Source organism: Petromyzon marinus, chromosome 2 (assembly GCF_048934315.1).
Source record: "Petromyzon marinus isolate PM22_M1 ecotype Great Lakes invasive population chromosome 2, UKy_Petmar_22M1.pri1.0, whole genome shotgun sequence".
Taxonomy (NCBI): Eukaryota; Metazoa; Chordata; class Hyperoartia; order Petromyzontiformes; family Petromyzontidae; genus Petromyzon; species Petromyzon marinus.
The window spans coordinates 1302004-1328619 of NC_133668.1; the positions used below are offsets into that span (position 1 = coordinate 1302004).

Genomic DNA, 26616 nt, shown 5'->3' on the forward strand with positions numbered 1-26616 from the left:
TTTACAAGTTGAGATGTGTGGTGCGTGAGCACAGCAGCAAAAAAAGAAAAAAACATTGTAGAGAACTAGTACAGGGTCCTTAAGGAATAATATTGTGCAATTTACAGACGAGTTTCAAAGATACCGTACAGGTAACATTGATGGACTGCAGAGGGCTAGTATGAGCATTTGTGGTTGCTACGTTGTAGTGATGGTTTTGGCAGTTCAAAGCTTGATGTATAAACATTTCAAAGCTCAGGTATTGTGAATGGTAACAGTGAAGGGGGGGGGGGTGTATAGTGGTTGTGGTTGGGTGGAGGTTTAGCGGTGATGCTGTAGGGGGGACGGCAGAGTGCTGGGCATTTTGGGACCGCACCTTGACTCAGACCACTCATCGGCACGTATTCCTCGCCACAGTCCTCCTCCACAGACTCTGTCAAATAGCGTATGTTAGGTTTATTGTGCCAAAGAAAGCATGAATATTATGAAAAAAGCACGCCACGTGAACCAAAATGTTTCCTGTCGAGAATTATTCATTTTTAAATGTAAATGATATATTTATCTCGAAGATGGAAACTACCAATGGGCCTAGACCACTGTGACATTGCATAATTTATGTTGAAGCCATTTTACATTAGGCTTCGGGCTGACGTTAAAATTAACCATTAATTAAACGTCCCAATTGATTTTTTTTACATACAATGCAACAAGCATTCTCATCGAGTAGTTTTTTTTCCCACAAGACACCACCACCTTGAGTCTAAATATATGCACACCGTCGTTGCCACGAGGCATCAAAACCAGGTCACTCGAACTACTTATACCACTCCTGCAAAAATAACAAAACGAACACTAGCTCATTTTGAGATCGTATCCCGTGTGAGAGATTTCTCACTCTGCCTCACAATATACACACAAATTCACTCTACCTTGGTAACGGTCCAGTACATGGTTGGGTACGGCCATTGCTTTGTCTGGCAGCATTGTATGTGGCTTGCAGTCATACCTGCGTTACATTAAAATCGGCGACACGTGCATCAGGACACTTTTATAAAATGTCTGTCTAAATATGAGTGGAGTTATATCAAGCACACCGTGTGGTACTGAAACAGCAACAACAAAAAAAGCGCGTGAAAAGTCTTACTGGGTTGCGTATGGAGAGAGTAGTACTTTGTTCCCTAAAAAAAAAACATGAAGACAATTCGAATTAAACATCACATCAACCACGGTCTCATCCACTCCCCCATGTTTGCCTTTGACGTCTAACTGAAAGACGTGTTCTCGTGTAGACGTTACATTCAAAAGACTTCAAGCGAAAATTAACGTGGCGTGCCTATCCCGGCCATTGTAAACACCGTAAAATCAACGAGAAAGCGTCGGCAAAAAATACGTACTCATGAAGCAGGCGTAAATGATTGCTGACAGAAGCAGCAGCGGCAGCAGGGCTGCTCCCACGCAGACGGCGATGAGCAAGGGCATAGGGAGCGACGAGATGGTCCACGGGCTGCTCTCGGAAGAACGACCGACCTCGCTCATCACCAGCTTGGTCTCGTTGCACCACCAGCCATTCATCGTGGACGAGCCTGGACAGAGAGCGCTATGAATCCACGTGCAGAGTGTTCGCCATGTGACACCTGCTACGGGTTTTGCACACACGTGGCGGCTTGAATCGAGCAATTCGTCATCTCGGTAAACAGCTCGCAGACACAGCGGCTCGCGAGTATCTCTCCGAGCATCTCGATGAGATGGCCTCTTGTATGCACGTATGTTGCACTTCTTTCGCACCGTACGTAGCCAACCGCGCTAATCGTAGGTGTGAAGCAACCCCAAGTGGAGGTCTGTGATGGAAGTTGCGTCACAAATTAATGTTAATTTTGGCGACTCGGGTGGGTCAACTGTCTCGGCCCAGGTGTCACCTTGATTACTGGAAACCTCGACGCAGAAGCTGAGCATGGCACGAAATGAAGACCAAGGCCAGACCGTGTCGGCTCGCACCGCTCGCAGAGGCGTGCGTTGGCGTAAGCGCGGCGACGAACAAAAGTTTCAGATTTTTCATTGATTAGGTACAACCCAGTGAGCCATGCGGCTCTTGACTCGACTGCAACCGCAACAAAACAAAAACATGAACAAGAGAACATCTTAAAAGTGACTACGCGCAACAGAAAAATCCTGGAAAAAAAAACAGCAAAAGCCTTCCAGAAAAAAACCACCGCATTTCAACGACTGTGTGCCTAAATCCCAGTGGGATGCAAATCGAACAATAGTGTCCGCTGTGCAAGGGGCTGACTCGATTTGCTGAGGCAGAAGTGGGTGGCGCGATCCCCGACGGTGCAGGTCCACAGCCCTTCCCTGCTGGCCGTCACCACCTCTCCGTGCTGCTCGGCTGCGCCCTTCCCCAGCGTGAAGAAGGTCCAGCGCACGGGGGTGGCAGATGAGACGTGCCGGGGAAGCCGGCAGGTGAGGTTGACAGACGCGCTGACCATGAAGGGGCCATGTGGAGACGCTTGGATGTGCAGCCCGGTGCAGTCTGAGATCACCATGCCGACAGACACACGGCATATATGTTTAGGGGCCGTCCATAAATGACGTCACGCGATTTTGGACGATTTTTGACCCCCCCCCTCCCTCGTCACACGGCGTCACTAAAAGTCAGACCCCCCCTCAAATATGACGTCACAAAGCTCTGCCCCCCCCCCCCCGCCAAAATAAACCATGCTTCAAATCGCTTTAAACTATTGTCATTGTAGTGCGTATTTAATGTGGCGCTGCACTCTGGTGTAGGAGAAAACATTAAAAAGTCTATTTAAGTAGAACGTGTTTATATTTATTTCAAGTTGCGAATTTTGATGTGACGTCACACTTCTCAAACACCCCCCACCCCCCTCGTCACACATCGTCACAAATGTCTGACCCCACCCCCCCCCCCCCAGGTGCGTCACGTTATTTATGGACGGTCCCTTATTTGTGTTATTCATGAATAATCTTTAGGTTATTTCTTTACGTCCCTTAAGGACATGTAAACTGCATCCCACAAGGCCACGCAAGCGTGAAGAACCACAGACGAGCCGGTGCCAACAATTGCCCAAGCTCTGCGGCTCTCTATATGTTCAGGGGCCGTCACAAATGACGTAACGCACCTGGGGGGGGAGGGGTCAGATATTTGTGACGATGTGTGACGAGGGGGGCGGGTTTGAGAAATGTGACGTCACATCAAAATGCGCAACTTTAAATAAATATAGACAACACGTTCTACTTAATTAAATAGACTTTTTTTTAAATAAATGTTTTTTCCTACAACATCAGAGTGCAGCGCTACATTAAATACGCACTACAATGACAATAATTTAAAGCGATTTGAAGCATGTTTTGGGGGGGGGGGGCAGAGCTTTGTGACGTCATATTTGAGGTGGGGGTCTGACTTTTTGTGACGCCCGTGACGAAGGGGGGGGGGGTCAAAAACCGTCCAAAATCGCGTGACGTCATTTACGGACGGCCCCTCAGATGTTTTCAGACAATTGAGTATTTTTTCACAACATCACATCGATTAAGTACTTCATTGTCATCATCGGAAGTTAATTTATCACTGACGATGTCGGGAGTCGCTGGTCGACTGGAGCTAGCACGTGACGAGTAACCATACGCCGTAGCGAGAGAGGTATTCTGGATGTGGTGTGATGCGTCTGGAAGTATTTTCCAGTTTTCCGACTCAGATAGACCAGGCTGAAGTTAAGCCCTGGTAATTATTATTGTCGGATCATCGATATCAGTAGTATGCTATGTCTCAAACGATACATTTATAAAAAATATATATGCAATTAGCATTATCTTATATTAACACAATTAGCGTAAGATAGACACAGTGGAGTCTGCCGGTTCGTTGAAAATATAACTTATCAAGTTTCACAATATATTTGGAAAAAATTGTCGTAGACAAAAATGTGTTGCACCATAAACAATGTTCCTGGCAGCAACAACAACAACAATAAAAAGCCCGGTTCTGAAATCGCCACTCTTCCACGCTGATTCTTATATCGGCAGTTTCCTTCATGAGAATTGGCAGCTGAGTCGGTTCTATGGCAAGGAAACGTAGGATCCACGACAAGGGCGAACAGCACTACCATGTCTGCTGATTAATTAGAATCAACGCGCCTTTTAAATCGAGCAAATGTACGAACAATGCAACGGCACAACCATAATCCTTTACTCTTTGGTTCTATTCAGTAAAGTCACGTAGGTAAAAAATAAAACAACAAAAATCACGACGTTTCGGCCACAACACAAGTGGCCTTCATCAGGTGAAGGGACCAGACTGTCTAGAGGACAGCGCTGGAGTGAACACAGCCAAGCTCAGACCGCGACCTTTAAGCTGTGTGAGAGGAAACAGAGCGCCTTGACAAAGGAATTAGCATAAAAATTTGCATTTAATTGGCGGACTTAGCATTATGAACGGTGTAGAGGGGGTGAACATGCGCATGTCCAATACTGTGACCACGTTGTGGCAACGCGATTCAGCTAACACACACAGCAGCAGCTTTGCGGGTGGCCTGAATGCTGATGTTGAACGTTGGCGTGACCACGTGGACGCCGCTCGTTGCCAAGAGCTGCACAAGAAGCAAAACAGCCTTATCAACGTGACACACGCACACCCAGCACCCCCTGACGTGCCCACCTTATCACAGCACACCATCGACCACTTACGCACGCGGCACAACTACGGCAACAACAACCGCCGTATGCCACTAAAGTGGTGGTGACGTCACCACGGCGCTTGTGCCAGGCTAGGTGCACCTTGAGGTCACGTGAAGTGTCAAAGGCTCGCTGCTGGCAGGTCACGGGACAGACCCAGGTGTTATGGGTTAACTGACTTAGGTGACTGGCAGATGCACCACTTGCTGTGTTTTAGCCGCCCAGAGCTCAGCTCATTGTTGTGAGCGTCGCTCCTCTGCCGCCCTCCACTGTTGTCTGAGGGCGACTGCCTCCAATTGCCCAGTAGCGTCTTTAAAAAGGCTCCTCCACAGAGACATTAACACCGCTGTTACCAGTCATCGGCAAGTCCACTGAGCTCCATATCCTCGAGTACCACATCAGTCCATCTCTTATCTAGCCCGTGCCGCGCCCATTTAGCCCTCTGTATCCGGCCAAACAGAAATTGCTTGGGCATGCGGTGGCTGGGCATGCGGTGGCTGGGCATGCGTTGGCTGGGCATGCGGGCTACATGACCCAGCCATGGAATTAAGACCTGACCTTTCAAGGATCTGTGAGCTTCTCACATAATCCAGACTGGTTAAACACAGGATGGATTGTGTAGGCAGACCAAGCTGAATGTTTAAAACCAGCGGAAATAATACGCCTTAAACGGCTCACGTTTCGCAGGCATAGAGAAGAGAGGGCATAACTCTGGTCAAGCAGACACGGGGATCTTTGTATGGAGCAATAGGCCATGTAATGCCCACACCGGGTTACAAAGCTGATGACAAGACAACGCTACGCGACTGATTTGAAGTGGAACTTATGTTGCTAAACCGCAGCTGGTCATAAGGACACTGCCCAGGTATGGAACCTTCTCGATGCTCTCCACAACTGCCCATCACTCATGGGTAGTGAAGGGGGTGGGGTAGTATTTGATGATGTAACATACTCAGGTAGGTACTTTGTTTTTGTGGAGTTAATAATAAAAAGGTCCATTATCTTAGTAGCATACTCCAGGTTCAGCAGTAGAGTATCAATTATCAGATCATCAGCATACATAACATGTTTGACCAAAAAGGAGCCATTCCTTGACTGCACCCGGGCTTCGATTAGCTCCCCCTTGTATCCACACCAGATCTAAATTCCACCGGCACAGTCATGGAATTACTCTTTGGTTCTTTCGGTAAAGTAACGTAGAAAGAAAATAAATTAAATAATAGAATACGACGTTTCGATTGCAACACAAGCAACCGTTTGCGTGTCTATGTGTCTCCATGTCTGTGTTTTGGCTCTCTCTCAAATTTAGCAATCTTTGGAAGAACGTAATCAACCAGGTAGGGTGTTGACTGTTATGTTAGCGGACTCTCTGTGTGGTATTGCATTACATTTCTAGGTTTACTAGGTTTGTTTTCTCATTCATTATTACCTGATGACGGTTGCTTGTGTTGCAATCGAAGTGTCGTATCATATTATTTAATTACTTTTCTTTCTACATTACTTTACCAAAAGAACCAAAGAGTAATTCCTGCAGTCACGAAAGCTTCTTATTCATGGGATTATTCTCGAACGACATGGTCAACGAAGATGTAAAATAGTGTAGGGGCCAAATGACATTCCAGTCGCACCCCAAGGTGAACAGAAAATGGCTCTGACTCCCGACCGTGCAGATTTACCTGGGCATGCTCGCCATCATGAATGTCCTTAATGATTGTAAGCACGAAGAGTAACCAAGAGCCCTGGCCTACTGATATTACCATAGGACTTGAGCAGGTCAATAAAGGAGAGCTGTAGGTCCTGTTGAAATTCCCTACACTTCTAATGTAGTGCAAGACCGCCCCGGCCTGAAACCACATTGAGGCTCCGCAAGCCTCTCCTCAGTGCACTGCCTGGCAAAGCAAGGCAACGTTGAATAACCCTTGGCAGGATCTTTCCCAGCAAACGGAGGAGGGAGATGCGACGATAGTTGTCACAAGATTTGATGAGGTGATTAAGTGGAGAGGTTACCAGCTCCTCACATGCACTAATAAAATCAGACAAACTAACAGAAGCGCACTGAAAGCTAAAAGAGCACACACACAAATAAATACACAAACCGACATACAGCTACACACAGACGTACAAAGATCCCCGCATATCCTTAAGAGACCGTTGGAGAAAGTGCTTTTAGCGAGCACCTATGAAGGCTGGCACGGCACACAAGGGGGTGGGTGGCCAGAACCACGCCCGGCCACCTTTGTCTCCCAAGTACTGTTTACACACAGCACCAGATACTCATTTGAGTCAACCTAGGGGAGGCCCAGGACCGGTTCACTTAATCGTCGTGTTGGCCGTGAGCGGGAATCGAACCCGGGTCCATTCACTCAGAACAAAAATCATCCCAGGTCACGTTTCCCCAAACGTATCTGGCACCTGTTGTGGTCTGTCATGGGTGAATCAATACATGGCGGCTCGATCGACATTGCGACAACGCCACGTACCGGGCGTGATCACGAGCTCCACGTTCCGGTGCATGCTCTCCGGCACGATGAGCTTCCCCGCGTCTCTCGCCGTCAGGTTGCGCAGCACGAGCTCGCAGTCGGGGTTGCTCGTCATTTCGATCCGACCGTCGAATTGCTCAGACGCAGGTTTGCCCTCCGCGCACTCTTGAAAGTCGGGCAACCAGAACCAGTGGTTCACGTCGGATGCCTCGGTGCAGTTCAACACAACGGTGCCTCCCTCCTGTACCCGCTTCACCAGCACCTGCTGTTCCGCCATGCACCCTGCAGGCAGAGAGGAGGCACGGGTTCATGGCGCGGGCACGTGGGATTCAGCCGAAATGTTGTCCCAACAAACGGCTCGTAAGACAATGCGCCTATGCCCTCAAGACCTCAGGACTTGGGGTGCCAACAATATACCGTAAGATATTTAAGGGGTTATAGGTATGCTAATGACCACCTGCATCTGCAAACTATTCTTAGATTGAGATGCTAATCAAGCTAGGCAGGCTCTTTGCCAATGCGAGCCCATATCTGAGATGTGAGTTGTACGAAAACCCACAAACCACAGGTTTAAAAAAGTAACTTGGCTTGCCCTTGATTGATTTCCCACAACCACCAAACGACGTATTGAAGCACACATTTTTACATGCTTTTATTCTACTTAAAAATATATAGCAAACAGGATCTATGTCAATTCCAAACATCGTCAAAACCGAAGTGAAATCTGCAATGCACAGGCCATTGATCCAATGTGAGCAGTAAACAAACGCCAAATGGAGGATGGGTTATGTTCTCGTGGTGGGATTAAGCGTTTGGATAGGGGGTAGCCAGGCTAGGTGTCTGGTTGGCTCGTTTATGGGTCTGGATGGCTCGTTCAGGGGTCTGGTTGGCGAGGTCCGGGGTCTGGGTGGCTCATTCAGGGGTCTGGTTGGCGAGGTTCGGGGTCTGGGTGGCTCGTTCAGGGGTCTGGTTGGCGAGGTCCGGGGTCTGGGTGGCTCGTTCAGGGGTCTGGTTGGCGAGGTTCGGGGTCTGGGTGGCTCGTTCAGGGGTCTGGTTGGCGAGGTTCGGGTCCACGTCTGCTTGTTGCCTCGTGTGGGTCACTCCCTATTAGATTGCCCCCCCCCTCCTTTTGAAAAATAGGGTCTCTTCACTTGGCGTTAACTTTTATTTTGTTTACGTTTAGAATATCAGACACCTGTCTGGGGCAGGTACTGAGTAAGTAACAACTTCAGTATTTCCTTCAACGAGGTCTATCATTTTGCTCAACACGTGCGTAAGTTCGGCGGAGCAATAAATCGACTTTCTGTTGGCCATGTGTCCTCGTGTTATTGATCCACGTGACTTCTACAGCCACGAGAAGTCCTCCAGTGCTGGCACCATCCGATGACAGACGCAAGGAATCTATTTTACGAATCAAGTGTCACTCGAAAGTCAGGGGAGTCGGTAAGGAGAATGATGGTGCGTGCCAGGTTACGTTACTCGGAGCAAAGACGCCAGGTGATCGAGACCCTTTGTCTGTGCCCTCCTACCCCGGACCTGCTTACCCCCCCACCCCAAACCTCCCTATGGTCCTGCAGTCCCCACGGGAAGTCTCCGGCTTGGGTGAGAGGCAGTGCCCGATTATCCTCGTAGCACAAGTAGCTACATGAAGCTACGGGCCCCGCACTTTAAAGGGGCCCGCGCTAAATGCTTTCAAGCTATCAATTCCGGTTCAGTGATTCTGCACTTGCTCTATTACTATAGTACTATACCGCCTTCAACTTTTACGAACGACTGCGTGTTTTAAGGTTAGCGATTTGTCGTATGATCTGGATGTATAGCAAATTAAAAAAAATACAATTATTTGACTATGCAAGTAAAAAATGTCTTTTAATATTTATGTATTTATTTATTTAGGGCCCCTTTATAACATGTTACAGGCCCAGCAACTAGCTTAATCCGGCACTGGTGAGAGGTCGCCGAGGTAGACGCCAGGGACGATGGAGGAGGGATTAGGGAATAGCCACCACTCACCCAGCATCGCACCGACGAGGAGGAGGTCCGACAGCGCCCGCATGGCCCTGGACACAGCCCCTGCAGGAGAGCCGCCGCAGGGGTTAGCGCCGGTCTCGACAGCCCCACGGACGTCGAAGGTCCCCCGTGTAGCCTTCAAATAAAAAGACTGTTGGGGCAAGTGATCGCGGTCAGAAAGTATCTACCGACCCACTCTGGCTTCTCAGTGTGCTGTGAAGAAGAGCCATTTCCCTAAACATCCTGTTATATTCCTGCAGTCACGAAAGCTTCAAATCAAGTTATATTTCTTGTTAAGGCATTGGTGTTAGTAATTGGTGCGTGTGCATCACTCTCAGTGCAGTAACTAAAGTTGTCCTATTTCCCGATGTTTTCCAACTCCATACACGAGCGACATTTTGTCAGCACAAGGATAGCCAAAGGAACATTCAAAGATCCCCCGTATAGTCTTCAACAGTCTATTGGGGTAAGCGCTGTTAGCGAGTAGCGCCTACGAAGGCCGGCACGGTGCACGAGGTGGTGGGTGGCCAGCACCACGCCCCACCGAAGCAGGTTACTCATTTTCGGTCGAGTCGACCTAGGGGAGGCCCTGGACCGGTTCAGATAATCGTCACTGTTGTTGGTCGTGAGCGGGAATCGAACTTAGGACTCCGGGTTCGTAGCGCAGCATGCTAACCGCTACATTACCGCACATACCATAGAATCGCACATTGATGTTTAATGAGCCAATGTAACGTCTCTTCTTCCTCCCTTGTTGAAAGCATTTATTGCATCTTAATCATGCATTATCACGTCGATGTATGTGCACGTACCCAATGATAAATCAAGTCGCTGAATATAGGAACAATAAAATACAGTAGACATGCCAGGCCACCAGCTTTCAGTATAAACAAGGCAATTAAAATATTTAAGACACATTGATCTGAAGCACACCACTGACCTCTGGAGGTGACAGATGCAGCTGACCTGGTCGAGTGTTGCAGAGAAGAAGCTGTCGTGTCTGTAGCACAGACTGTGCCCACGGGGATTGGAACCAGCAGTCGCCAGGAATCCTCCGTGCCAGCCACACGCGAGTCCTGACCGTGCCAACGAGCCACGTGGTCCCCACTGAGCACCAACGACACGCGTGGTCCCCACTGAACACCAACGACACGCGTGGTCCCCACTGAGCACCAACGAGCCACGTGGTCCCCACTGAGTACCAACGACACGCGTTGTCCCCACTGAGCACCAACGAGCCACGTGGTCCCCACTGAGCACCAACGACACGCGTGGTCCCCACTGAACACCAACGACACGCGTGGTCCCCACTGAGCACCAACGACACGCGTGGTCCCCACTGAGCACCAACGAGCCACGTGGTCCCCACTGAGCACCAACGAGCCACGTGGTCCCCACTGAGCACCAACGACACGCGTGGTCCCCACTGAGTAACCAACGACACGCGTGGTCCCCACTGAACACCAACGACACGCGTGGTCCCCACTGAGCAACAAACGACACGCGTGGTCCCCACTGAACACCAACGAGCCACGTGGTCCCCACTGAGTAACCAAGGACACGCGTGGTCCCCACTGAGCAACAAACGACACGCGTGGTCCCCACTGAGCAACAAACGACACGCGTGGTCCCCACTGAACACCAAGGACACGCGTGGTCCCCACTGAACACCAACGACACGCGTGGTCCCCACTGAGTAACCAACGACACGCGTGGCCCTCCGTGCCAGTCTGTGACCAAGCCCCGATTTCAGTGACGCGAGCACGACCCCAAGACACGGCTGTGTATCTTCGAAAAATGAGTCGCATTTAGATTTCCGCCAGATACGATCAGCGTCACAAACAAGTCTTGTGGCGACACGGGCTGCCGGCAACAACACATGGCCCAGCGGCCAGACCGCCGGCATCAGCTGCGTGACCCACAGGCTGCGAGTGTAACGACACAGCAGCGTCTGCGCCTTTACCCACAGACACAACAACAACACCCTTATATAATAAAGCTACGGCCGTCAACACCGATGCCACGCATTTAAAACTACACTCGCACCACCCTTTGATTCTTTCGGTAAAGTCACGTAGAAACTATTATTATTATTGAATTTAATTTCATTCTACGTGACTTTACCGTCACAACCAAAGAGTAATTCCTGCAGTCACGAAAGCTTCGAATCAAGTTTACACTCACACCTACAAGCTAAAGCCATCACCTGCATTTGCTATTGCAATACCCACACCTAGAGGCTACAACCACGTACAACACCCAGAGACTGCACACCCAAACAATTCGAAGGGCATGCAAATGTTTAAGTGACAACCATCATTTCTTTAGAGCTGCTTTTTGTGTTTCGTTTGTTGTCCTTACCCCGCACTTCCGATATGCACGGTTGTCTACGTACGGTGCGAAATAACTTCAACATGCATAGATACAACACCTGAACAAATGCTGTACAACGCCCACACCTACGGTTTAACAGGTAGGCTTTCGCTACAAATATCCATAAGAGATGTATTGTGTTGATCGTGTAAACCCGCCACCACCCTACACATCCAACTAGTAAGGTTTGTCACGTTAACAAAACGAGCCAATTCGTTACTAGTACATCACACCGGTGTGTTGGAGAGTAACCCCGCAACATTTAAAGATCTGTCTGTCTCCTGATGATGCTGGTTGTAATTACTGATGAAACACGGGTGTGCTGTACGATACATATACGGTTAGCGTGGCAGGCCAATCGCGTCTCTGTACACATTATTTCCACGCGATGAGAAATGATTGCATTGGCTAAGCTGTGCCTGTAACGCGGTGCGCGAAGTGTGGCTGGTTGTACATTGGTGTCCACCGTTCAACGACTCAACATCGAGTGCGCTCACTCTGACCCTCGCACCTCCGATTAGCACGGTTGGCTACGTACGGAGCGCGCGAATGAAGTTCAACACGCACACGTGACGAAGTGTGCTTTTTAATGAATGAAGCACATTCAACCAGGGAGCCCATCAACATGCACGGGTCCGTGGACATTTGGACATTTATTAAACAAATTCAAGCAAAACACACGGGCGCAGGTGGATAAACGACTCCGCGTGTGATATGCGATTCCGTTGGCCGCTGACAGTACGCCGTGGGGTCACGAACCCCCCGAGACGTGGGGCTCCCGGGTGGCATTGAGAGGAAAGTAGAACTCGCGAACATTCGAGACCTCCACCCACTACCCGCGCACACGCCCCCGATGTGAAGCTTTTCGACGCCGCGGGTAAATCGCCCTTGAACCATCGCGGGCTCTCATCTGCTGCGGCGCAAGGGGCAAACTTAGTTTCACAACTCGAGAGGCAGCGTGCCGAGCCATCACAGGGCCCTCGCCGCAGCAACGGACACATCTCACAAATTCCGGTAATCGCATGCGCTCTCTTTAAATCCAATAGCCGTAAAGTCAACGTTGTCGTCCGGACAAAACTGCACGCATTGACACTGGTTGGGGGGGGGGGATAATGCTTTGAACTTGTTTCTTCGCATTTGTACAAATGTTCACAATTCCCTTCTCGATCTCGTGGCCACGTGTGTGCCTGAGGCAAAGCGGCGGCGTCGCCTCAGTGGTGACTCGACCATCACTCACATGCGTTCTTGGCCGTTTTAAAATAACAACAACCAGAATTCGCCTCCTCCATAGACAACTTAATATTGTCGCAATTTCGGGGTGGGGGGTGCTATGTGATTCAATAATGCTATGTTCAATAATCTTACCGTCCCTTTTATGCCATTTATCATTTAATTTAATCTCCTCTACGCAGTTTTATTCACTCCATGCACCTAAACATGATTCCATTTGCACACGATTTGCATACACCGATAATAATCGATTCTTACACACGTGCTTCAGTGCACGCATTGTGTGCATTAGATAAACTAAACTATTACAGTTTACCAGGCAAGGCCCGATGATCTATATTGTTCTTTTTCAGAAGCGACCTGGCCATAAATGAAAGCTCAACGAAGTGGCTTATCATGTGGAAATTGATATCAGCCAAATACTCTTAAACGCGTGGTGATGTTGATTCGAAATGTGGAGGAAAAAAACCGGAGTGCCCGGAGACAAATCGACGCGACCACGGGGAGAGAGAGAGAGAGATAACACGCAAACTCCAAATTTACAGCAGGCGTCAAGGTCGGGATCGAACCCACGACCTTCTGTATACCAGGCGAGGCAGTTAACATCTCGTCACCACGAAGCATCGCTAGGCGCCTTGCGTAATCGCCACCCCACAGGCGCTGCCGCGTGCTGCGTTCAGCAGCGCAGCCGAGCACGGGCGAGCGACTACCAGCACAGGGAGCAGCACGCGGTGCTGCCCAGCACCGTTCAAGTCCCACGGGGAGTTGCGATCCATACGGAGCGGACTGGTGGCTTCACGTCTCGCACCACTCCGTTCGTAGTGCGACGCTTCTTCATGTCTTGCTGAGTATCGGCCAATGCAGGGGCAATGTAATTGTAAAATAAGCCAGGCTTAAAACATTAATAGAGGCCTGCAGAGCTTGGGCAATTGATGGTGCTGGCTCACCGCCTGGTTGCGTTGTTACTGGACATCTGTGAATAATAGCGTTATAGCTCATCAGATTCCTCCGGGAAAAAGAAATATTCAGATTCTGACTCCAGAATCTGAATATTTCTTTTTTCCCGGAGGAAAAATAAATATCCGCTATACAATTCTTGCGATAAAGTCAACTAACATGCCTTTGTCTGCACAAGCTCTCTGCGGAGTTCATAATGGATCTTCATGAGCAATTGGCCACATCACTTCTCGTGATTTTTCCTCGCGTTGCGAATCAATGCTGTCCCTTTGCACCATCTGTGCCTGTTACGTATCATTAGCTCAACATTGTCATGCGCAATATGGTCAGAGTGACCGCGAACACCTCTAAGCATCAATACCGCACGATCTTTCATAATTGTATATATTTTTTATTCCAGACGCGGCTATAAGTCGCTTTCGCTGCACCTGCTCCCGTCCATCAGTCGCATTCCCGCTGCTCTTGATGCGGCCTTCAGCCACCGATGAGTGGCTCGGACAGCGAAGCCCAGGGGGTTAGCCACGCTGGGGCACACGACACCAACACTGCCGTGCCCTCCCCCAATAAGTGGCTCTGCACGGCCGTCACACCGCGAGACCACACACGTACCAACAATAGCCACTAAGTGCCGGTGACGTCATCACGGTGCTTGTTCCAGGGCACGTGCACTTTAAAGGCCACGTTGAGAGTCAGACGCCCCCTGGCAGGAGGTCACGGGGCAGACCCGGGTGCCACGGGTTGACGGACTGAGACGGCCGGCAGATGCACAAACCCTGACTAGCGGCACGAACCGTATCCGAACCCCACAGCGCAGGGCCTGTATGCACCAGCGCTTGCGGGTGGGGGCTCGGCGGGCCACGTGGATGCGAACGAGGGGTGTGCGACGAGCGGCGGTGGAGCAGACCCCGTGAGGACTCGAGCTGGCGGGCGCCGCTCTGGCTCGGCGGCGCGAGACTCCCGGTGCGCCGCCCGCACGACCCCCGCCGCTCTCCGCCGGGCAGCGCGGGGAGCCTGGCGGCTTACTGCTGGGCGTAGGCCATGTCCCGCTTGGCCTTCAGTTTGCTCAGGCGCATCATCAGGTGGTTGTTTGTCGTCTCCATCTCGTCCAGCTTCTCCAGGGCCATATGAAGCTGCGGTTGGCGAGCGGCACATTCACACACAAAGGCAAAGATTCCCCCGTATAGTCAGTGCCGGATTAAGCTAGTGCGGGGCCTGTAGCTTGTTATACATGGGGCACTAAATAAAACAACTGAAATATTAAAACACACATTTTTTACTTGCACAGTACAGTCATTGTATTTTTACAGCCAGATAATAAAAAATCGCTAACCTTAAACACCCAGTCGTTCATAAAAGTTGAAGGCAGTATAGTACTATAGTAATAGAGCAAGTGCAGAATCACTGAACCGGAATTGATAGCTCGAAAGCATTTCACGCGGGGCCCTTGAAAGTGCGGGACCCGTAGCTACTACAGATGTAGCTACTTTTGCTACTCGGATAATCCGGCACTAAGTATAGTCGAGTGCTGTGAGCCATAATAATGTTTAGCCCTTTGTCGATGTGCTGCTGGTTGGTAGCTTCCCCATGGCGTGTCAACCAAGGAAGCTGTCCCAGTATACTTCACCAAATTGGTCAGTGTGGGTTGGTGAATGGGGAGTGGAGAGGCCCAGAACTGGTTCAGATGGCACCCGCCACTGATGTTAGCCGTGGCCGGGAATCAAACTCAGGTTGCCGAGTTCAGAGCGCTGTGAGCCAACTCCTGCGCCACAAGTCCCTCCCTCCCCTAAGTACTGTGAGCGATTATCCACGCAGGCCGGCATAGCACACGAGGGGATGGTGCAGCAAGCATCATACCCAGTTGCATTTTTCTCGCCAGCGCTGATGATAAGACACACCACCAACGACCTTGAGCACGAATCAAACTCGGTTAATCGAGTTGGTAGTGCTCAGCGCTAACCGTCGTGTGACCACTCGCCACATATCAAGACGCGTTCACATGCGGACATATGCGCAGCAAGAGCCGGTGTCTCGCCTCTCTCTGTAGCCTCCTCCTATCCGCCTTGAGCTCATCTTCCTCCTTCTCTGCTCCATCCGCTGCTGCCTTGTGACGGGAAATTTGTCCCTGTAACCGTAGTATCTGTCTCCATGCACGCACACACACATTGTGTAAGGACAAAGATCGCCCGTGTAGCCTTAACAGGCTGTCGGAGAAAGTGCTGTTAGCAGGTAGCACCTATGAAGGCCTTGCCGCCTCTGTCTCCATAATGGTGATGTTTTTACACACCATACCAGTTACTCATTTGAGGATGAGTCGACCTAGGGGAGGTCCAGGAACGGTTCAGATATTCATCACCGATGTTGGCCGTGAGTGGGAATTGAACTCTGGTCGCTGGGTTCGTAGCGCAGCGTGCGAACCGCAAATGTACAAATGTACACACACAAACAGAGGCACGCGTACACATGCACATTTGGAATCCGAAATATGGAAACAAAAAGTATTCTCATAATCAGAACCGCCAAGTATAGATGACACATAGCACCCACGTGTGTGCATTGTACCAACTGCCATGATAACGGTTTTTTTTTTAACACAAATTACAAAGATGATTCCGAGTATTGGTGGTGTGATTAAAGAGAGCCTGGCTGAGCCAGATTACACGAAGGGCACCAAAAACATGAAATGGTGACGCTGTTGCTTTGTTGAAGTGGTGCAAATGCACAACACAAAACTCACCACGTGCGTCGGTACCACTGCTGTGGCCTTAAATGGAAAACATAATGGAACGTTTTGGCAAATGGCCCTTCTTACCATTGAAGAAGGGCTATTAGGGCCATTGCCTGAAACGTTGTCCATTTATTTTGCTCCATAAAAGGCCTCAGCGGTATTGACGAACGTGCTGAGTTTATTGTCGTGAAAAATAATCACGATTACATTGCGAAGGGTGTCCTTGCATATGTCTCAATGCAATCTCGGCGAGGTGAACAACTAGTAAAGGTCGTTACACGGCCAGTTGCTATCTTGTTGTGTTATGCCCGAAGGCTGTCATCCACTAAACCATTAAGGATGCAGGACATTTGTATCACTTGTGTGTGTGTGTTTAGCAGCGAGTGGTAAGAAAGGGGACAAGAGAATACACGGAACTCTGTAAAACCACTCGGAAAAGGAGCAAAGTCATTGGAGAACCCAGCACAGTAGCGATGAAGATGCCAGTAATGGGAACAGGAAACCAGCAAAGATGAGGTTGATTATGGGTAAATTGCAATTAGTAACTTCTAGGGAGAAATATGGAACCATAATGCATGATAGAGACAATCCCAGCAAAGATATGACATGCAGAATCTTTAGAGGAATTCATACACCTCAGGAATCAAATAATTTTCAGGCACACATGTAAACTTGAGAAATAATGCCGGCTGTGAAGGGACGGTCGCAGATGGATGAGACTGGCGATGGAATGGCAGCCAAAAGGGAGGACAACCGCCGAGTGATGAGGTCAGTGAGTCGGAGCGAGATGGATCGTGGTGGCGTTGCAGGGCTGTGAGCGATGGCGACAACGCAAGGAGGCAGAGAGATCGTGGCAGGTGATGACGGTTCGGCCTGGGCACTGCTCAGTAGGACGAATGCGTCTCAGATGAACACCGCTGCCCTGGTGACTCACATTCTTCTCGAGCGTGGCCTTCTCCTGCTCCGACTTGGCCAGCTTGTACTTGTACTCGCTGAGATGCTTGTTTGTCTCACCTTGGGGGAAAAGCAAATGGAATCACACCGCACTTATTGGACGATTGTTCAGCCATGAACTCTTATCACGCCACCAAACAGTCACACGTGGTTCGACTGCCCCTTTTCCACTGTACAACCGAGCTGCGCCGGAGCGGTGCCAGGTCCGCCTGGCGTTGTTGGCTCAGCGAGGCGCCAGGTCAGATTTCCGCTGCGGGAGCCGAGCCGCGTGAGTTGCGGCTCGTGGAGGTGACGGCGATGGTGGAACCTGCTTGGCCCCAAGCCAGATTCAGATGTCTCGTGAGGCCGGCGTAGCACGCTTTGGTTACCGGCTCGGCACGACAATTGGCCAGAAGGAAAACCACCCGCAGAACAGCGCGCTGGCTCGGCTCGGATGTGCCGGTGGGAAAGGAGCGATCGTCCCCTGCCGCGGGGCCTTGGGTCCCGGCGACCTGGCTGAATACTCACGCTGGAGGTCGCGCAGGTAGAAGTCGTCCTCGAGCTCAGAGGGTGACGGGCGAGCGAACGCGACCTCCACTCGCGCCCGGCACCGCCGCTCCTCCTCCAGCTGCTGGCTGGTGCGGCGCAGCTGAGTGGCCAGGGGCGGCAAAGGCGGAACGGAGAGAGAGGCGAACATGTCACGAAGTTGCGGGGAGTTGGCGACACTTTGTCGCTTGGTGGGACGGCGGCGTTGCTTGCACGCAAGTGGGAGTGCGGCTGCATCGCACGCGACCGTGGCGTTTGATGGGCGCCGGTGGTCGTGGTGAAATATTAAAATACAACGCGGGGTGCTGGACGTGCATCTCACCTCGTCCAGAAGGGCGTCGTTCTCCTCCGTCAGTCTCTTTAACCTGACATCTGCGCTCAGAAGAGAGAAGCGCGCAACCAACATTACTCTCCACGACCCCTAGAGTTTGCTCTGGTTTCTAATTCGCTTTCTTGATGTATCAGTACTTTATTTAACGTGGTTTGCTTTTGTCATTTTGGTGTGAATGAGACCATCCTGGCATCTTGAGTTCTCACCTGGTGAACTTTAGCTTGAATATTACGTGCTTAGATAACGAAACTAGACAATAAAAAACACAAGATGAATTTACAGCACTTTTAAAATAAACTGCTGAATGAGAACCTCCCTGAGCCACGGTAGTCTTGTGGTAATGTGCCCATACTTCACCACACCGGCTCGTACTTCTTGGCGAAAAGAGCACCCCAGGACCGGCACAGACACAACTCGCCACCAACGTTAGCTATGGCTGGGAATCGAACTCGGGTTCACCAGCTTCACAGTGCGGCGCACCAACCAAGGGTCTCTCGTTCACCGGAGCGGCAGAGACGACGACTCACCGAGCACCGCGGCTTCTGCTGCCGTCGGGGCGACGTGGTCCAACATCCCCGAGTCTCTCGCCGCGTCAAACTCGTCTCCATTCACGGCCACGCCGAGGGACAGCTTCTGGACAGCGGCCGCGGAGAAAGTGACATCGACGGGCGGCGAGGGCACGTGTCCACGAGGGGGCTCGGAGATGGAAGCTCGGACATTCACGGGGATACGTGCGCTGGCAGTGGCGAGATGTTAACGACCTCGCCTGGTATGCAGGAGGTCGTGGGCTCCATCCCGACCCTGACGCCTGCCGCTGTATATTTGGAGTTTGCGTGTCTCTCTCACCGTGGATTTGTTTCCGTGTCCTCCGGTTTCCCCCTCCACATTTAGAATCAACATCCCTTTAGAGTATTTGGCTGCTATGCATGTCCACGTGAGCCACTTCGTTGAGCTATAATTTGTGATCGCCAGGTCGCTTCTGAAAAAAGAGCTATGTAGCTCAGTGGACCTTACCTGTTAAAATAAAAAAATATATCTTAAACTCATTTCGCATCGTATGTAGCCAACCGTACTAATCGGAGGCACTTAGCGAGTTCCTCTACAGCGCTCTTCTCATGTATTTTGGACAAGCATGGTAAACTTCATGGTAGCCAGCCACCGTGGCACTCAACATGGACACAATTCCCCAGTGGCTGTCCCATTGTCTAAATTTCTACCGTGTGATGCTCTATCGTGTCGGCCAGGAAGAAGCAGCATAAAAAGATGATGGAAGGGGTGCGGAACAGAACAACTTGGAGACAATGATGCGTCGATGTAGTAATAGTTGGGATTGATGTGCACCGCCGGTCTCAAAGACCAAGGAATTAAGAAGATCCCCATGTCCCACAATGCACCTTGGTCTTTTCACGGAGGAGCGCGACCTCTGCACGGAGCTCATCGCGCTCTGCCCTGATGCACTCATAGTACTCCTTCTGCCGCTCCAGCGCCTACAGCAGAGGGCACAACCACCACACACACACACAGCATCACCACCACACACAGCATCACCACCACACACACACAGCATCACCACCACACACAGCATCATCACTACACACACAGCATCACCACAACCACACACACACACAGCATCACCACAACCACACACACAGCATCACCACACACACACGCACAGCAGCACCACCACACACACACACAGCATCACCACCACACACACACAGCATCGCCACCACACACAGCATCACCACAACCACACACACAGCATCACCAAAACCACACACACAGCATCACCACACACACACACACAGCATCACCACCACACACACATACAGCATAACCACCACACACACACAGCATCACCACCACACACAGCATCACCACAACCACACACACACACAGCATCACCACAACCACACACACAGCATCACCACACACACAGCATCACCACCACACACACATACAGCATCACCACCACACACACACAGCATCGCCACCACACACACACACAGCATCACCAACACACACACAGCATCACCACAACCACACACACACACAGCATCACCACAACCACACACACAGCATCACCACCACACACACAGCATCACCACCACACACACACACAGCATCACCACCACACACACAGCATCACCACCACACACACAGCATCACCACCACACATAGCATCACCACAACCACACACACACAGCATCGCCACCACACAAACACAGCATCACCACCACACACACACAGCATCACCACCACACACACACAGCATCGCCACCACACACACACAGCATCACCACCACACACACAGCATAGTCACAACCACACACACAGCATCGCTACCACACACACAGCATCACCACAACCACACACACACAGCATCGCCACCACACACACACAGCATCACCACCATACACACACAGCATCACCACCACACACACAGCATCACCACAACCACACACAGCATCGCCACCACACACACACAGCATCACCACAACCACACACAGCATCACGACAACCACACATAGCATCACCACAACCACACATAGCATCACCACCACACACAGCATCACCACAACCACACACAGCATCACCACCACACACACAGCATCACCACCACCACACACAGCATCACCACAACCACACATAGCATCACCACAACCACACATAGCATCACCACAACCACACATAGCATCACCACAACCACACACAGCATCACCACAACCACACATAGCATCACCACAACCACACATAGCATCACCACAACCACACATAGCATCACCACAACCGCACATAGCATCACCACAACCGCACATAGCATCACCACAACCACACACAGCATCACCACAACCACACATAGCATCACCACAACCACACACAGCATCACCACAACCACACATAGCATCAACACCACACCACACACATCAACAACACCGCCATTCGCTAATTAGTGGCGGTGACGTCACCACGGCGCTTGTGCCAGGCTATGTGCACGTTAAGGCCAGGTGAAGTGTCAAACGTATGCTGGCAGGAGGTCATGGGACAGACTCAGCAGGTGCCATGGGTCAACTGACTGAGATGACTGGCTGATGCACCACCTGTGCCCCCTACTGTGCAACTTGCTGTATTTTAGACGCCCGGTGCTCCACACGTTGTTGTGAGTGTCGCTCCTCCGCCCTCCGTTGTTGTTGGAGGGCGACTGCCTCCAACTGCCCAACAGTAGCGTCCTTCACGAGCCTCCTCCTTCACAGAGGCCGATCTTGACACCGCTGGTACCGGTCATTGGCAAGTCCACTCAGCTCCACATCCTCCTGTACCACATCACTCCTCTTCTCTAGCCCGTGCCGCGCCTGTTTAGCCCCCTCTATCCGGACAAACAAGAGCTGTTTAGGCATGCGGTGGCTGGGCACGCGGGCTACATGACCCACCACCACGCACGGCATCACCTCTCGCCATCACCACACCACGGCACCACTATAGCGAACGTCGCCGGCAGCGGTGCCCTTACCGTGATTTTTTTTTCTTTCCAATTCACGGTCTCTCGCAGGTCAAACACCTCCCGGGCGAGGGCGTCTTCCTTGCGTTGCAGGCTCGGGATTTCCTGCGAAGCGACGTTGGCGACAGTAAGAGGCTGTGACGCGCAGCGGGGAATATTACAACGACGAACTCGGAACCTGGAGAACAGCGGAGTTGGCGCAGCCGGGGGGGGGGGGGGTGTTGGTGGTGGTGGTGCTGGTGGTGTTGGTGTTGGTGGTGGTGGTGTTGGTGGTGGTGTTGGTGGCGGTGGTGTTGGTGGTGGTGTTGGTGGTGTTGGTGGTGGTGTTGGTGGTGGTGGTGATGTTGGTGGTGGTGTTGGTGGTGGTGGTGGTGTTGGTGTTGGTGGTGTTGGTGGTGGTGGTGTTGGTGGTGTTGGTGGTGGTGATGTTGGTGGTGTTGGTGGTGGTGTTGGTGGTGTTGGTGTTGGTGGTGGTGTTGGTGGTGGTGTTGGTGGTGGTGTTGGTGGTGGTGTTTGTGGTGTTGGTGGTGTTGGTGTTTGTGGTGTTGGTGTTTGTGGTGTTGATGTTGGTGGTGGTGTTGGTGGTGTTGGTGGTGGCGTTGGGAGCTGCACGTCTCGCAGGAGCCCGAGGAGCGTCGTTCACCTGCACGCGCTCCTCCCGCTGGTGCAGCGCGTCCCTCGCCTCCTCCAGCTTGTGCTGCGCGCTGGCGCTGGCCTGCCGCTGCCTCTCCGCATCCTAGCGAGAACCGAGCAGGCACAGCGCCACCGTCACATCGGAGAGTGAAAGCAGTGGGCTGCTAACCGCCCCCCCCCCCCCCGCTAATGAACATAATTGCTTTTTTGTGTTTAGTTTATCGTCCGCCCACCCCCCGCCAGCACCTCCGATTAGCACGGTTAGCTACGTACGGTGCGAAAGAAGTTCAACGTACAACATACGTACAAAGATGGGCACTGCCTAAATGTTGCATGTGATGTAAACATGTCATTTTTGTATTTCGTTTGTCATTGGTAATTGGTATCGAAGTGACACGCCTGAAAGCACTTGGTAATTTGTGCGTAAATTACACGAGACGGAGTTCATTGGTGAACTGCGTCCGCGTTACTCGACGCCAGTGATTTGCGATGAGGCTGAGTTGTGTCCAACTCCACCGGCCCCCCCCCCTGGGGGAGGGGGGGGTGGGCCGGCAGTGCCGCGCGGCCACTCACGCTGCGTGCGTCGCTCAGCTCCCTCCGCGCCTCCGCGCTCTGCTCCTCCACATCCTCCAGGGCCTCCCGCAGGACCTCCACCTGGTAGCTGAGGGCCGCCTTCTCGTTGTCCAGCTGGGCGTTGGAGACCATCGCCTTCTTGTACTTCTCCTGGGCTCCGTCCGTCGCTTCCTGCCAAGCGGAACCGGCAACCACCGCTAGCGAAGCTCCCCTGGCTGACGATGTGGGCGCGCCGATGCGTTTTCTCTCCTAAGAGAGCTGTCGGTGAAACCTGACGAGCTCGCAGTATTGTCTTCTCATTATTTATTCGCATGACACTTTTACCCGTAAAAAGGCTCTTGTTCACAAGGATCCTGCTAAGTTTTCTCAGGAGTGGGAGATGATTTCTGCTTCGAAATTAAATAATTTGTGGTGTAATTTTTTTGTTGCACACAATTTGACAATTATGGACCATGGTGCCAGCACGCTATGGCCTACTCTTCTTCGAATGATGGCACGTGATCTTTAACATCCACTGTCAAGCAGACGGCAGAGCATGTCACGTTGAACACACCGCAGCATTAACCAGGTTGGCCTGCCAGAGTCGAACCGCGAACCTCTGCAACAAGTGGCGAATGCGCTTCACCTGGGCCACGTCCCCGCCGATGGGGGTAATACAAGCCTACGTGTTAAACTGGGGGTAATATTGTTATCCGTAACAAGAATAAGTTGACAACAATTTACCGCCCCTTTGTAAATCAGCTACTCGAGAACGCCTCCTGCCACCCATGGTAGTTGGCGACCATACTTCACCACGCTGGTCGGTGCCGGTGGGTGGCTCATAGCAATCTGCATTCGCCGCTACACCACTGCTCCATCGCCGCTATTTACAAAACGTATCCATTTACAATTGAGTCAATTTGAATGGCTTTTAATACTTTATAGGTCCAACAGCATTATGTACATGAGTGGGCACGTAGTCCGTGAAATGGGAGTGGACATGGTGCTGCGTATGGAGGAGTGTGTGTGATGAATCACCTTCATCTCCTTCAGTTTCTGCATGTACCTCTCTTCCACGCCGTGGAGTTCATCCTTCAGCTCGAAGATGTCCTGAGAAAATAAACGCGAGTGTCTGCGAACCCCGGCGAGCGCAATTTGCCCCCCGGGGGTTCACCGTAAACAAAAACGAAAAAACATTTTTCGTGGTACACTGCAGAGGCACGTACGCGGAGCTCCTGTATGGAGGATTCTGTGCCCACGGAGCAGGCGGTGTCCTCACTGCCGCGGCGAGACGACGCGGCGCTGCTTATCGAGCCGTCCGACAGCAGGGCCTGTGGCACGTGCGGGCACGCAGGGCGCACGACACACGGGTGGCATGTACAAGGGGGCGCGTGGGACGCGCGTGCACAGGACATGTGTGGGACACACACACACCCAGAGCACTCTGCAGGTCCTAGAACCTGCTGGGTTCAACTCTCTAGGTCCTAGAACCTGCTGGGTTCAACTCTCTAGGTCCTAGAACCTGCTGGGTTCAACTCTCTAGGTCCTAGAACCTGCTGGGTTCAACTCTCCAGGTCCTAGAACCTGCTGAGTTCAACTCTCTAGGTCCTAGAACCTGCTGGGTCCAACAACCCCCACTGGCTCTGATCTCAGGGGTTCACTTGGGGCCACCTATGCATGCACGCTGAACCTCTTTCGCACCATACGAAGCCAACCGTGCTAATCGGAGGTGCGGGTGGGGGGGAAGGGCAGCAAACGGTGCCCGCGAAGGTGGTGGCGGTGCCCGCGAAGGCCGCCCCCGGAGGCCCCCGCGCTCGTACCCGGCCGATGTCCCCGCCGAACAACGCGGCCCCGTTGATGTCAAAGTCGGAGACGGCGCTGGAGACGCTGCTCCTGCGCGACGCGCTCCCGAAGAAGTCGGCGACCGACCGCCCGTCCGAGGAGTCCTGCGAGCCCTGTGCGGGGGCAGAGCGCAACTCGAGCGTCAGCGCGGGCAGCCCTCCCAGCACGGGCGAGACCCAAGCTTGCTTCAGACCGAATGCGGCAAACACGCATTGACGGAAAGGTCCGTTTCGTTTCAACAATGAAGCGTCGGATCTGTCCACGGACGTTAAACTGCTGGGGCAGTTTAACGTCCGTGACGTTCACGACGAGGCCAGCGCTGACCCCCCAAAGCGCCGAGCTCCGTGCACCGAGCACCAACCGAGCCTTCGCGGTTCTCGCCGGCCAAGGCCACCGAGGCACGGCGACTCCCACCGCTGGGCCAGGCCACGTGTTCAGTTCTTATTTTCAAGCTTACAGCAGGGCACTACTGCTGACATCCTCGCGCCTGACCGAGAAGGCCACGCTTGGGTTTACGAGTGGCTGCGAAAAAAACCCCGCGTGGCACTAATTTTACTCGTGGGTTAAAACGTGCGGTGATATCCCTCGTGACTCAATGTCACGCACAATACGCGTTTCGTCAATTGCGATTGAGCAGGATTGGGAATCGGCTCCAATCTCTGAGAGGGGTCCTCCTCAGCCACAGGCGTGGTGGCGCGGAGAGGCCTACCTTGCGCTGCCACTCCGCTGCCGGGACACGGCGCTCGCAACGCGGCCACCGCCAGCCGCCTGCCTTCGGTGTGCACATTGTGTACGAGCGAAGGGGTCGCGTGCGCGGTCATGAATGTACAACCCCCCCCCCCCTTCCCCCCGGCCTCCCCAGGTAGTATCAGTCGTGGGGGGGTTGTTTCTTGAGCACGTGTCGCCACAAAGCCGAATTTGACGGTCGGTACTAAGCCATCTAATCTGGCCGGTGTAAAATCTTACAAATGGGCAGTAACGCGATGAACGTGGTGGCACGAGCTGCGTTGCAACTCGCGTTGTAGCCAGCATCCTGAAACGCTGTCCTGCTCATACACTTGAACACGTGGCCCCCAGAGCCCTGAGTTCGGAGTTAAAACTCCCTTAAAATAGGCCCTGCTTAACCAGGACGGTGGGTGGAAAAGGGGGGGGGGGTGGGTAAAGATGTGGTTCAGATATCGCTCGTCACCGATGTACTTACTAGGTCCACTTTGTCTGCAGAGCGTCTTGAGACGCGAAACCAATCCGCGCGAACATTGTGCTGCGTTTGATGCACGTTGGACTTCTTTCGCACCGTACGTAAGCCAACCGTGCTAATCCGTGGTGTTGAATGACAACAAGCAATTTCGATATAGCATCGAACACGTCCATATTTGTACGATGTGAGGATGTGATATTTTTTTTCATGGCGTGAAGATGTTTATATGTTGTTGATGCGAGGACATCAACGTTTCTTTGGAAAGTCTCAATCGCCCGCAACCCTGTGTTTCTATCAAAAACTGGAATTCTACCAAGCTTAACACCGCATCGCCAGGAGTTACGGATCACGCGAGGCGGTGTGTCTATGCGACAACGTTTCATTCATTTCTTTGGTATAGCCCTGTGAGCCATTCGGCTCGCAAGCTGTGGCGGCCTGCTGACGTGTTGGAGCAGTGGTTCCAGACCTGTCTGGACCGACGGTCCACTCCGGACCCTGAACATTGCGAAAAGCCAGCGGCCCGAGATTCAAAGATCGGGAACCGCTGTTGTTGTTTTAGAGCGCTCGTTTATTTAGGAAACCCTCACTCTGAGCCTCATGTCTCTTTTTAAAGAGGACACTGGCAAGTTTTTTTTGTGCAGT

General features: G+C 51.9%; 2 protein-coding genes across 5 annotated transcripts in view; both read right to left on the reverse strand.

The window, feature by feature from the left end:
- LOC116950125 (uncharacterized) overlaps window positions 1-12006 on the reverse strand; it is a 14009-nt gene extending 2003 nt beyond the window's left edge. Inside the window, exons 1-8 of one of the 3 annotated variants that reach the window (XM_032967616.2) lie at window positions 10096-12006; window positions 9159-9218; window positions 7146-7427; window positions 2267-2506; window positions 1374-1562; window positions 1124-1157; window positions 909-985; window positions 356-412 (exon numbers count right to left, since the gene is read on the reverse strand). In XM_032967616.2, coding sequence (XP_032823507.2) covers window positions 356-412; window positions 909-985; window positions 1124-1157; window positions 1374-1562; window positions 2267-2506; window positions 7146-7427; window positions 9159-9218; window positions 10096-10963 — 1807 coding nt within the window. In that variant the 5' untranslated portion in view covers window positions 10964-12006. Of the gene's footprint in view, window positions 1-355; window positions 413-908; window positions 986-1123; window positions 1158-1373; window positions 1563-2266; window positions 2507-7145; window positions 7428-9158; window positions 9307-10095 lie in introns of all 3 variants that reach the window. The other 2 variants (XM_032967647.2, XM_032967638.2) reach the window with 2 other exon arrangements.
- A 92-nt stretch (window positions 12007-12098) lies between these two features.
- The window catches only part of LOC116950079 (leucine-rich repeat flightless-interacting protein 2-like), a 30479-nt gene continuing 15961 nt past the window's right edge, over window positions 12099-26616 (reverse strand). Inside the window, exons 11-23 of one of the 2 annotated variants that reach the window (XM_032967522.2) lie at window positions 24755-24889; window positions 24161-24265; window positions 23973-24044; window positions 22956-23126; window positions 22393-22485; window positions 21762-21854; window positions 19645-19737; window positions 18778-18880; window positions 18242-18291; window positions 17902-18022; window positions 17375-17454; window positions 15748-15852; window positions 12099-14845 (exon numbers count right to left, since the gene is read on the reverse strand). In XM_032967522.2, the coding sequence (XP_032823413.2) occupies window positions 14735-14845; window positions 15748-15852; window positions 17375-17454; window positions 17902-18022; window positions 18242-18291; window positions 18778-18880; window positions 19645-19737; window positions 21762-21854; window positions 22393-22485; window positions 22956-23126; window positions 23973-24044; window positions 24161-24265; window positions 24755-24889 (1332 nt within the window). In that variant the 3' untranslated portion in view covers window positions 12099-14734. Of the gene's footprint in view, window positions 14846-15747; window positions 15853-17374; window positions 17455-17901; window positions 18023-18241; window positions 18292-18777; window positions 18884-19644; window positions 19738-21761; window positions 21855-22392; window positions 22486-22955; window positions 23127-23972; window positions 24045-24160; window positions 24266-24754; window positions 24890-26616 lie in introns of both variants that reach the window. The other variant, XM_032967517.2, reaches the window with a different exon arrangement.